This window comes from Oreochromis niloticus, linkage group LG22 (genome assembly GCF_001858045.2).
Source record: "Oreochromis niloticus isolate F11D_XX linkage group LG22, O_niloticus_UMD_NMBU, whole genome shotgun sequence".
In the NCBI taxonomy this organism is placed as follows: domain Eukaryota; kingdom Metazoa; phylum Chordata; class Actinopteri; order Cichliformes; family Cichlidae; genus Oreochromis; species Oreochromis niloticus.
In genome coordinates, this window is record NC_031985.2 from 35,523,249 (window position 1) to 35,535,293 (window position 12,045).

The window sequence follows — 12,045 nt, forward strand, 5'->3', positions numbered from 1 at the left end:
AAACCGGGAAGGTTAAGATCCTGCGGTTGGTTTGCTGAATGTGCAGCCACACATTCCACCGGCCTCAGTGTTTATATCTTCCTCACTCTCCCCTAAAACACAAGTGTTCATGTCTGTGCAGTTTTATCTGTATTTTCAAAATATCTGCCGATCCATGTTCCGTCCTGCTTGTTGTTTTCAGTGCTAGCATGCACGCAGGTGGCAGACGGCTGATTAAGGTGGATGTCAAGGTGAAGAGTTGAGCCAACCCTGTCTGTGCGTGTGTTTGTGTGTGTGTTCTGTTCTCCACACAGTGAGTGAAATGCTGCAAACGCTATTACTAATGATCAAAACACTCAACAAGGAAAACTGTCATTGGTTCAGTTTCCAGGCTTTTATTCTTTTTCATAGTTTCTTGAGAATATGCATAAATACAGTAACTGTTGTAATGGCGATGACCTTGTTCACGGTTATCACTCAATGCTGACTTTGTTTTCTGCGTGGTGCAGTGGTTCGCACTATCTCCTCACAGAAAGAAGCTTCCCATGCCAAACAGTGGTTGGGCCCTCTGTGTTGTCTTTCTTTGGGGACCCTGGCTTCCTCCCACCTCACAAAAGCATGAATGCCAGTTTAACTGGTGACTCTAAACTGGTCATGGATATGAAGCAGAATACAGTACTGCACCAATACAAGGTTAACCATGTGAGTTAGAGTTACATACCTGTGCTTGCACCATATTAAAGATTCAGCTGACTAAACTCATGTGACTTTTTGACAGTCAGTTCCCTGAAAGGGAACAACCTGTAACATTTTCAACATTTATTCACTTCCATTTAAAAGTAAGTTTGGCAAAAACCCCACTAAAATGTCAAAACTGAAAGCAGATCCAGATCAAGCAGCAGTAAGCAGAAAGTCCCCCTGTCCCGCCCAGGAGCCATGAGAAAAACAAAATTCCTCCCAAAGACGCCCACATGCCCTGTGTGCATGCCCCACACATGAACAAGGACTCCAACCAATCACAGAACACTTAGCAACAGGCTTCAGCCAATCAGTCCTCAAGATTTTGGGGAAACAGAAAGGACTTTTTTTTCTTGTGTGGTTGATACTGTGAAAAGAAAGAATGAAGGAAACTCGTCCAGCTCCTGAGAAGCGACTTTTGTGTCAGTTCAGTTGTATTTACACAGCACCAAAGCACAACCACAGTCGCCTCGAGGCGCTCTGTATTGTAAGGTAGATGCTGCAATAATTGTTATGTGAAGAAATGTGTGTCTTTCAGCCACTTCACTGTATTCTCCTTTAACGGTTGGTTCTCTCTTTGTTTCTCTGCCTTTGCACAAGCAGATTTCCCTTTCCTGAAACAGACTTCACAAAGTCCGAGTTATGTTCAGTTAAGTTCACCAGAGCTTCTTTCTTGTTACTTCTGTTGTCACACTTCCATATCTAAAACTGAAAAAAAAGATGAAGCTGCTTGAACATCATTCCTGTCCAAAACAATAACAAGGCCTAATGACTTGTCTTGTTAACCTTTGTACTATCGCCATCGTGCACCTGGTCACATTTTGAGAAATAAAGTTTTTATGCTCCCTTAAGTGGATTGAAGTCATAGTGATAGTAAAATTCTATGAAAACACCCACTGCAGTCTGTTTTTTGGATGGATAACGGATACGTCGGCGTGCAGACTCCTGAGCTCGGCTGTGGCAGATGTCACAGGCATCACTAAATGGAGCCATGGCTTTCAAGAGGCAGCTTTTACATTTATATGCTTTTTTGGAAGAGCCTCAGCAATCAGTGTTTATTTGAGGCAACTGTATCATGACATCCCACTCATGACTAGACTTGCTCAGTAAGCAAAATGAACTTCCTGCGGTGAATCACAGTCTCCGCTGAGAGAACAAATGGGCGGATGAGGAAATAGACAGCGATCTGGCCGGGTGCGTCTGTGTACTTGTACTACTGGTATTTTGTGAGTGTCTTGGTGGGTGGGTGTGAACACGCAGCTCGCGAATGCTAGCCTTTATTCAGTCAGACAGGGGGCAAGTGCTCTGGCCTCTCAGCCAATCACAGCTGGTGTCTGGGGATGGAACGAGGCATGCGCCATGCTGGAGTTATGACATGATGGTGAAGCTGCCCGCAAACACACATGCCTGGAACATGACAACATTTATCATCAGCCTTACTTTATCTCTCAGAGTGAAACCCAAAAATGAGTCACAATGCAAATGTCTGGAGATTTATTATCATTAGTTTTATTTATTTTGATGATTGTGAAGGATCTCCTCAAGGGTAGGGCACTGCCAGCCAATCACCTGTCTCTTTATTGTTGTTATTAAGTTGTTGCAAAGTCTCCCTCTGTATATCTGTGTATCTCTGAGCTTCTGCACTGGAACGTCTTTAAAATGGAGGTCAAACAGGCCTGCAGGGTCGGTGTCTTCCTCTTCTTGCCTTAAAGACAAATGTTAGCCTCAGTAAGACGAGATGGGAGGAGCCTGTTTTTGAAGAAATCATTAGAACCCCCCCGGGCTCGCTGCCCTACTGCTCAGGAATGCCTTGATGGACCTCAGACGGTGAGAAGTGTGGATCCAAACTCAGGCAGACCTTAATAGGAGGGAGTGAAGTCCCGATGATTTTTCCTGCTGTCCTCACCGCTCTCTGCAAGGATTTCCAGTCTGAGGCACTGCAGGCTCCAGTTTGTTCCCTTACGATCAAATGAAATTTGTTTTTTATCTGAACTATTTAATCTGAATCTAACTCAAGGAGAGAATTCCTGCAGGCCTGGTCAGGGGTCAATAATTCAACTTCTTCCAATCTGCCACACTTGGCCTTTCTCACTGTTGACTCATTTGAAATAATCTGTAACACTGAGGCGTTTATCCTACTCAACGAACTTCCAGTTAAAATACTCATCCAGGGACAAGTCCAGAATAAACAGGTCACTATCAGTAAATCTTTATATGATTTTATTATTAAGAGTTTGAAAACAAGGTGTTATTAGACTAAAAGGCCTTATCTGCACAACACCAATGATCCACACAGTACTTTTAATGGCACACCCTGCCAGCAATGTAGCAATCACCTGATAACACCTCAGTGTCCCCAGCAGGAAACCTCCAACTCCAAATAAGTATGATTCAGAGCTCATATCTCAGAATCAAGCTTAAAATAGTGCCTTAATCTAAAACCAACCAGGAGAGAAGAAAGCACCATTTGTTCCTATGCCCTCACTTTGGTCCCCTGGGTCCTAAAACCTTTCAGGGTTTCCCAAACTGCAGAATCAAAAGGGTACCAACTATGAAAAATCAGTTGGCCTGAGATGTACAGGGTGACTGGTACTCCAAATTAGTTTCCTATGTTCATGGCCTTGATAAGTGGGGCCTTTTTTGTAACAACATAATGTCTGCCTTTAAAGACTGACCCACAGCCTGGATTGTACTTTCCCTGTTATGAAGTTTATATCCATAGTTTCATATTTCTAATATCAAACTGTGTTTATTACTGTTGGTTTGAGGGGTTAAAACAACATTTTTATAACCTGTGTTTTTATTTCATTTTTGCCAAATGTGGGAAGGTCACTTGGCTGAAAGTCAAGCTGTAAACTTTTAATAACGATTATACTCCCGCAGCCATGCTAGAAACATCTTTCTTTCCCCAGGGAGAGGAAAAGAGTACAGGAAATTTCACTGCCTCGGAGAAGCTTAAACATAATGACTTTTCGTCGTGTGCCATTGGTTGGCTGTGAAGTAGCACAGCAGATGAACTGAGCCTGTCAGAGGGACTCTTAGATAAACAAACTTTGCTTATCTGTTGCTCGCAATAGCTACTGACGCAAGTAGTATAGAGTGGAGAACATCATTTAAGAGTGTAAGAAAAATATTTTCAATTCAATTCAGTTTTATTTATACAGCGCCAAATCACAGCAACAGTCGCCTCAAAGCGCTTTATATTGTAAGGTAGACTCTACAATAATAGATACAGAGAAAAACCCAACAATCATATGACCCCCTATGAGCAAGCACTTTGGCGACAGTGGGAAGGAAAAACTCCCTTTTAACAGGAAGAAACCTCCGGCAGAACCAGGCTCAGGGAGGGGCGGGGCCATCTGCCATGACCGGTTGGGGTGAGAGAAGGAAAACAGGATAAAGACATGCTGTATTCAGCCACTCTGCTGCAAGTCACATAAACAACCACTGACTAATTTCACCTGTCAGATTCCACAGTGTGTCCACTGAGTGTGATGAGTTCAGGCCAACTGTTTGTGAATCTTGGAGAAAAACAATATTCCAGCATTTCTATTAACAAAGGTCCATTTAATTTTTCAAAATTTCTAAAATATTACATTTGAATACAAAGAAATATAAATTAGTACCATTCTTTGACCTAAACGCTCAGTGGCCTGAACACTTTTATTGTATTAATCTTTCTCTTTGTTGTCATCTACTCAGGGAAAACGCCCCGACCTCACAGAAATGGGCAGATAGAACTCTGCATACACGATTAAAGACCTCTCCATAGGCTCAATGGGCAAAGAGTTTGTGCAAGCTGAACAAAAACCTGCATCGATTAAAAATTTCTAGCTGAGAACCAGAAAAAGAAGAAGAAAAAAAAAAAAGAGACAAGTGAGTGGATAGTTTTTAATAAAAAAAAGAACCCATAGGGTTTCATACAAAATAAAAAAATCTGCACATATCAAGAGCGTATTACAAACATATTTTCTCACAAATCAGTCATTAACAGTGATTTCCCTGCGCCCTGAAAGAACAGAAGTTGTGAATTCACAAAAGTGGAACTCTTAAATGAAATGTTGTCTGGGACAACTGCAGATCAGATACAAGGATTCACCTCAGATAAAGTGCGTTCCATAGAGAGCGTGTGGTATGGGCGGCACTCACAGTAATTAGCGCCAGCCACCAAGCTGTGATTTGGAAGCTGCATATCTCCACATCAAAAACATTGTTCAACTGAACAGAGTCTTCTAGGCAGTAGTAGAGTCAAAAGCGATCAAAAAGTGCAACAATACAGGAATAAAGGATACTACTGACATTTAAGGAAGAAATTTACATGCTGTAATTCTCAAAAGCAACAGTGTTCCCAACAAATTCGTAACAGCGATGCAAACTGAGTGGACTGGTAAAAGGAGGTTTCCTTTTGTGTAGTCCTGTAAAAATACAGGCTTGGAGTGGAATGAGAAAAAGCGACGGTGCCAAAGCAGACCAGTGCTTGGACCAGTAACAAAGTCATAGTGGCTGTAAATGGAGAGTGAGACTCTGGCAGTCTCTGGAAAGGGCAGCTTATTCAGAAATGCAGCATATCACTGTGCCATCTGGCCTCAACATCTCTGGTCTGAAGAGCACGAGCAGGAAGACTCATAAGCGATGAAGCAGGTTGAAGGCAGCTGATGTAGCAAACGACCAACATTTCTGTCCACCTCCACATTCGTGCCTTTACTTCTCCATCCAACCTCCTCTGGAGTTTAGACCTTCTGCCTGTTTTCAAGTTTGGTCCTTAACAGGTGGACCACAGTTCCACGGTTCCCACTGGTAGACTTCAGCAGACCGGCAGCATGCGAGCATTGCCGTTGAACTCCTCCTCTGCCTGAAAAAGCACATAATTCCTTTTAGTTATCTCAAGGAACACAACTTCTTATTAACAGGACACTTTTAAGTTACCAGAGATCCTTACCTCACTGTATGCTGGAGGCGCTGGGTACTGGAAGGCTGGTGCGTTCATGAAGATGGGACTCTCATCGCCGTCAAAGTCATCAAGGAGAGGTGTGAGAGGCTGGTCTAGGCGGCAGTCCCGCGTCACGTCGCAGTAGCTGGGAGGTTCAGAAGGCATCCTGAGAGACACCCAGCTCTGGGAGGCAGTGCTGGCTGAACTGTCCTGGCTGCTCACACTGTTGCTGCGGCTGCCCAGACCGGCAGTCCCAATGACCAAAGGCAACTCCAGGATCAGCTTATCACTACCAGGAATGTGTACGTAAATCTATGATGTAGAAAAACAACGTTATTAACACCAATGTTTACGAGATAAACACCAAAACTTTCAAGAACTGAAGGCTCACCATCAGAGCGTACTCCACGCGGATGATGTTGCAGCCCAGCATGGATGGTTTGATCTTCGGTACCCTGATAGTTTTTCCCTGCCAGGCGTCGCACATCCCAGAGATGATGTGGTTACCACGCACCGAGGACAGCTTCTGGCGTAGGATCTTGGTGCGGCCGTTTGCCTGGTAGGTGTGTTTGGCTATGATGGCAGCCTTGGGCACAACAATGCGGGAGCAGGTGTTCTCAAACTTTGCATTGATGCAAATCTCTTCGCCTTCACAGAATCCACGCCGGTCAATTTTTGCATTCAACGACACCTGACCGTCAGGGATGAACATGCAGGTGACTTTCTTCTCCTTCATGCCACCTGCTGGAGACTGAAGAGCAGCAGAAAGACAGTGTTTGGTTATGCAGTCCCAAGCTTCAATGACAAAAACACTGACTATGTTTTGGCATTAGTGAACTCACCAGCAGGTCTGGGGTGTTGACATCCAGTGGCTCCTCCACCTCGAAACATTTCTTGCACTCCAGCACGGGCTGCTGCGGCCTCTCCATCAGGGCTTTGACACAGTACTGAACGTAGCCAAACTTCCCCTTGTATGACGACACCAGTTGCCTGTAAGAACCGTTATTGCTCCATCACTTGTAAGTCAGTGAAGAGGTGCACACTGCATCTCTTTAGATAAATGGAAAATCATGCGTCACATAGCGCATCCTCACCCTTGCTGAGGGAGCTCGAATCCAAACGTGTACTCGTACTTGTTGCCAGGTCTCAACACCACGGAGCCGTCAGAGTCTGGAAAAGAAAGTAAAACCCTTTACTGCATTATTCATGTACAGCAGGTTTCACTGCTGCCCTAACAATTATTACAACACCCACAAACATGTTTTAAGCCGGTAAATGTCTAACACGCATTCCAGGATATCCAGCATAAAGGTCATTCCCGTACCTGTGGGCTGGTCTTGCAGCCGCAGGACCGCTTCATATCTGAGGTACTCGGCCTCCTGTCGGCACCGCTGCTTGCCTTTAGCGTACTCCACCTTGGCGCAGCCCAGACCCAGAAGCTTCAGCGCGGACACCCGCATCATTTCGCTGACTTCCACTTCGACACGGCCAGACACCGTGTCTCCGCCGCAGTAAAAAGTCTTACTGGGATCGGAAAAGATTATCTGAAAGATTTTCACTTTCTTCGTCATCGCCACCATGATTGGCAATCTCGAAAATGGACAAAAAGAGCTGAAACGTTAAACTTCACAAACAAATCCCTTGGAAACTATCGGTAATCCATACACGTCGAGCGACCAATTCACTTTGCTGTAAACAAAGGGAGGAGGCTGCTTTTATGAGCTGGGCACGAAGAGGCAGAATGAACAGCATGGCTCAGTGCGTGCACACTGCTCTGATTGGTGGAGAAAGCTTTGTTTGTGTCAGCCCTGCCCAATCAGCGCAATGAAGCAACGCGTGAACACCGCGTGGCTGGAAGAATGTACAGCGTGCTTAGCAGATGCCTGCACAGGAAACTGAAAGAACACAGAGAGAACATTGCATTTATAGTAAACACGTTCAGACGCGTGCAATCATGGCCTGACAATGAGTCAGTTCAGTATCACATGTAGGGGAAACCTGAAAGCCCACAGTATCACCAAATACTTTGATAAAGTAGAATAAACGGAACACATGTATTTTGTTTTTGTGAGTGATTATAATCTATAAGGCACATGAAATTATAATTATATTGAAATATTTAATTCTTTAACATTTTCAATTTTTCTATAGCCTTTTTTGTCCAGTAGCTGTTTTAAAGAATGAATCGAATGCTCAAGGTGGCGAGGTCAACACTCTAAACAGAGTGCTAAAAAATGGATGGATATCCTTTATGCGAGCTTCAGGAAAATAAGGAAGTGTTTTATACAATATAAGCATTTAAAAAGGGAAGTATAATACTGACTGCAGGGATGAGTCTTTGTCTAAAACAGGGATGTCAAGCTCATTTTATATAGTGGGCGACATACAGCCCACTCTGACCTTACATGGATGAGTCAAACTAATTTCAGTCAGTGCCAAAAGTTCAACTACACGTGTAATCAATAAGATCTCTTAACATAAAACAACGAGCAGCAGGTTCAACATTTCTCAGGTTTTCTACATAGTAAAGAATTCCTGCTGTAGTAAAAGAAAGAAATCGGTCAGCATGACTCTTTGAACTTAACCTGTAATTAGTCATGTGCAAAAATAACAAAATGTAGTTACTTTGGTGTACTGTCAGTGGACACGTGGGAGGTTTTCATGAGAAGGAAAAACTGTAAAACTTGTGAAAATAAGTGTAGAATAAAGAAAATTTATGGCCTCAGAAAAACCCCAACCTAGCCAAGCAGGCTGGATTGGAGTTTTCCTGGCCCCGAGGCCTCATGTTTGACAGCACTAGTCTAGAAGATGTTAAAATAGCCTATCCCAACACCTTCATGAGAGGCCCTGGAGAAATCTAGCCATTTCTAGGTTAAACCTAGTATTTGAGAGCTCCCAGTTCACAGCAGCTTTCTTAGGAATGTCGATACGGTGTCTTGTTCCTGCACGAAGCCATTCTGGCCATTCTGAGCTCCGTGAACTTCAACCTACTTTTTGTGTGAGGGGGCGGTCTGGCAAGCTAATGGAGTACTGCTGCTTCCCAGTGGAGAAGGTAAGCTACTACAGTATACCAGCACCCTCTGCATCAAGATCAAACACCCAGTGTCAATGAGTGCTAGTCTCAAGTTTAATAGGACAGTGCAGGAATTAAATCTAGGACAAGGCAAGACTTTAAAAACAAAAACTTGATCCTTTTCTTTAAGGATAGTTAGTGATATAATGAAAGCAAAAAAAATTCCCCACATCTCCCTCATTAGATTCTGGAACAGTCAGACCTGAACACGTGTAAACATCAACCTTCAGATGTCCAGCAGTCATGTCCCAAAACCATCATGAAGTCAGGAGCTTTAAAAAGTATTACCACTAAGTATTCATTTTCAGCAACAAAACAAAACACTTGTTTCTGCAAGCCAAAGACTTAACCTTAAACAAATAAGGTCCAAACACAAGTGCCAAGTCAAGGTTTGGCTTTAACATGACATCCTTTATTAAATCTCTCATTTGCAAAAGTTATAACACGTTTCCTTCAAAGCCAGCGCCAGCCCGGAGAACAGTCTCCTCTCAGGAATCACTGATCTGCCCCTGAAAGGAAAAGAACACAGATTTCAGATACAGAATGACTGTAGCACCTTCAATAAGTGAAGTCAGTGACGCGCATAAATTATGTTGAAGTTGTCAGCTTCTCTTCCACCAGCACCCATTTAGCTCGACTCTACAGTTTATTTTTCATTACACTCAACTACTGCCCCAATGTGCTAGGCGTCGTTATAGCTACAGCATCATGATTCTTTACCCTCACCCCAAACCAGTCATAGGAGATGATTACCACCTCCCGCTGAGCCTGGATCTGCTGGAGCTTCTACCATTGTAGGGTCTTTACAATAAAAGCACCTTTATTGTGAACTGGCCTTATATAAATACATTTTTATTGAATTAAAGTGATTGAGAGTCACCTTCCTGAAAGTGAAGGCTCAACATATCATTAATCCTGGAATTTAGCTTTTTCATACACCCCTCAGGAAATGTTCCCAACAGGTTCTTCTAAGCTGGTTGCTTGAGAAGCCCACTGGGATGGCTTGTTTTTTGGTCATGTCCACAGCTAAACAGGAACACAGAATCCTGACAGCCTTGGTTCATGACCACTTTAAAGCAACACACACACACACACACACACACACACACACACACACACACACACACTTTACTTACAGCGATCAGCTGCAGTCCTTTCCATGCAGGCAGGACAGCCTTCAGAGTCTGAAACACATGGGTTTATTAAATTATTGGACCGTGTCCTGTCATGTGGACATCTACATGCTCTGTGCAAAAGCCAGTTTTCTCTTTATGAAGACCGTCTTTAGACTCAGGCCTGCTTGCTGCAGTCTTCAGTTAACTGTCAAGTCTAAAGTTAATTGTTCACCTGCACATTTCATTTTCACTGCTGTCACTTTGCATGCGAGCAGCTATTAAGCTGGCTTTTCCTCATACTGGAGCTTGTTGAACAGGAAAAGTTTTAATGTTTATTACAGTAACAACAAGTGCCGCTGTTTTGGATGCTCGGAAAGAATTCCTTCATACCGTCGCAGTAACTGCTCTGCCTCTTTGCTCCAGATCTTTCTCTTTTTAAATTTACAAATGTTGCTGAAAACCTCATATTGTGAGTTTTATAGAGTTCAGGGATTTTCAGAGACTTAATATTTTTTAAAATTAATATTTAAAAAGGAAACACTGTTAAAGCAGGCACGTGATATGCACATAACCTCACGCTACTCACACTATACTGTTTACTACTATCCATGTTTATCTGTGTGGTCCACCCTAACCAGTGATATGAAAACAGTCAGTCCACTGATAAGACTTGTAAACAATGACTTTGCAAAATGCAGAATAGGAAATCTATGGAGTAGTTGGGTAATATTTGACAGACTTGTTCTGCATCAGTATCTCACAACGCTCATGGCAGTGAACGTGTGGGTAAAGCGAAACAGATTTACTTTGTGAGGCATTTCCAACGACATGGCCCTACAGCGAAAGGTCTGTCGGGATAGACCTCAGCATACTACTGAGCATAAATGATATGCATGAATACATCAAGCATCAGTGAGTTTCTTACTTGAATTTGATTCATTTCAGTGTCTTCAGTTGGACAGTCTGCTGCTTCCTCCTTTTAACAATAGAGGGTTTGTCACAAGCACCATCGCCCTCATTCCTCCACCTCACCTCGTGGGAAACATGGTGACACTTACAGGGATATGAGGTGTGGCAGCAACATTTTGGCACAACCTGCTGATACAGAATAATTTTAATTACACAAGATAAACAGTGTTAGAAACAAGACAATTTGCATATGCACTTGTTCTTACTCTGTGCAAAAACACATTTCCACAGACATTAGTAAGTAAGGACCAATGCTCCAGCCCCTTTTGTCCTTTGGGCCAATCCTCACCTTTATTACTGAAGTTGAAACGTTGGATCAGGACATGATCATTTGTGGCAGCAGAAACCTGGAAAAAGGTTAACAGTGAGCTCAGTAGTTGATGGAGGGTTACTGAGACAAACAAGTTGGCTGATTACAAAAGCAATTTTCAGATCAGCGACAAAAATTAAGTTGCAGAAAAAAAAGAAAAAAAAAATCAAAACAAAAAACGCCAAACAGCTTTATGTGACGAGGAGTACGGATCCACAAGTAATACAGTGTGTATCAACATGTTTACCAGGACTCCCAACACAAGCAGTCAGGAGACCAACGATGCCATTTGTTGAGTTCATCTTGCACTGACTTTTGAACAAACCAGCTAAAGAAGCAGCTGGCTGCAGATACCACACAGTGCTGCCTTTGTGGCTCAAATTCACTTCTCCTTGAGATTAACATTCATTCTAAAGGATCTTGTTTTTCCTTTTGTACATTTTGATTCACTGATTGCAATCATCTGTCAGTTTGGTTTTCACTGTGGTGGACATTTACATCGCGGGAGTAAGTGATATGGATGCAGAAACTTGACATACCGTTTACTGCTGCCTCAGTGCAGAATGTCAGGTCAAGAGGAAAACCTGCCAGAAGGAGAGGTAGGATGAAGGTCAGCGGGACTTCAACAACACTCAGTTTGTTGTTATAGTGCAGCAGGTGTTCAGACAGGCAGCTGTCAATCACACTTCAGAGCAGTTGAACATATTAAGCCAATCATCATTACTTGGTCTACAGCACATTAGTCCTCCAGCACGACTTACCGAGTTGGACTGAAGCATCGTCTGCGACACCTGCAGGTAAGGGAAACGGTAAAGTTTATTGTTTTAACAAGGCAAAGTTTTCAAACTGAAATTTCAGAACACACGAGGTCACCAACAGATGTTAGTCCTCATTAGTAACACTGCTGCGGAAAGTCTGCAGCAGTGGGTTG

General features: G+C 43.1%; 1 protein-coding gene and 2 non-coding genes across 3 annotated transcripts; all 3 read right to left on the reverse strand.

Annotated features, from left to right (window-relative positions):
• Positions 1–4,594: 4,594 nt before the first annotated feature.
• On the reverse strand, positions 4,595–7,354 carry txnipa (thioredoxin interacting protein a). Its single transcript, XM_003455234.4, has 6 exons — positions 6,972–7,354; positions 6,742–6,817; positions 6,490–6,637; positions 6,039–6,398; positions 5,657–5,959; positions 4,595–5,569 (listed from the first exon to the last, which is right to left on the reverse strand). The coding sequence occupies exons 1-6, from the start codon at positions 7,225–7,227 to the stop codon at positions 5,522–5,524; spliced, it is 1,191 nt and encodes a 396-aa protein (XP_003455282.1). The 5' UTR covers positions 7,228–7,354; the 3' UTR covers positions 4,595–5,521.
• A 3,218-nt stretch (positions 7,355–10,572) lies between these two features.
• Positions 10,573–10,703, reverse strand: LOC112843661 (small nucleolar RNA SNORA18). Its single transcript, XR_003216129.1, has one exon. It is a non-coding gene; the product is annotated as a small nucleolar RNA SNORA18 (small nucleolar RNA).
• Positions 10,704–11,341: 638 nt separating this feature from the next.
• Positions 11,342–11,479, reverse strand: LOC112843654 (small nucleolar RNA SNORA8). The gene has a single exon (XR_003216122.1). It is a non-coding gene; the product is annotated as a small nucleolar RNA SNORA8 (small nucleolar RNA).
• Positions 11,480–12,045: the final 566 nt, after the last annotated feature.

Coding starts and splice junctions, on each gene's coding strand:
- txnipa (XM_003455234.4), bottom strand. CDS start 7,227: ATGGTGGCGATGACGAAGAAAGTGAAAATCTTTCAGATAATCTTTTCC. Junction 6,399..6,489: donor TCAACACCCCAGACCTGCTG/GTGAGTTCACTA, acceptor GCTGCTCTTCAG/TCTCCAGCAGGTGGCATGAA. Junction 5,570..5,656: donor CGCCTCCAGCATACAGTGAG/GTAAGGATCTCT, acceptor GTGCTTTTTCAG/GCAGAGGAGGAGTTCAACGG.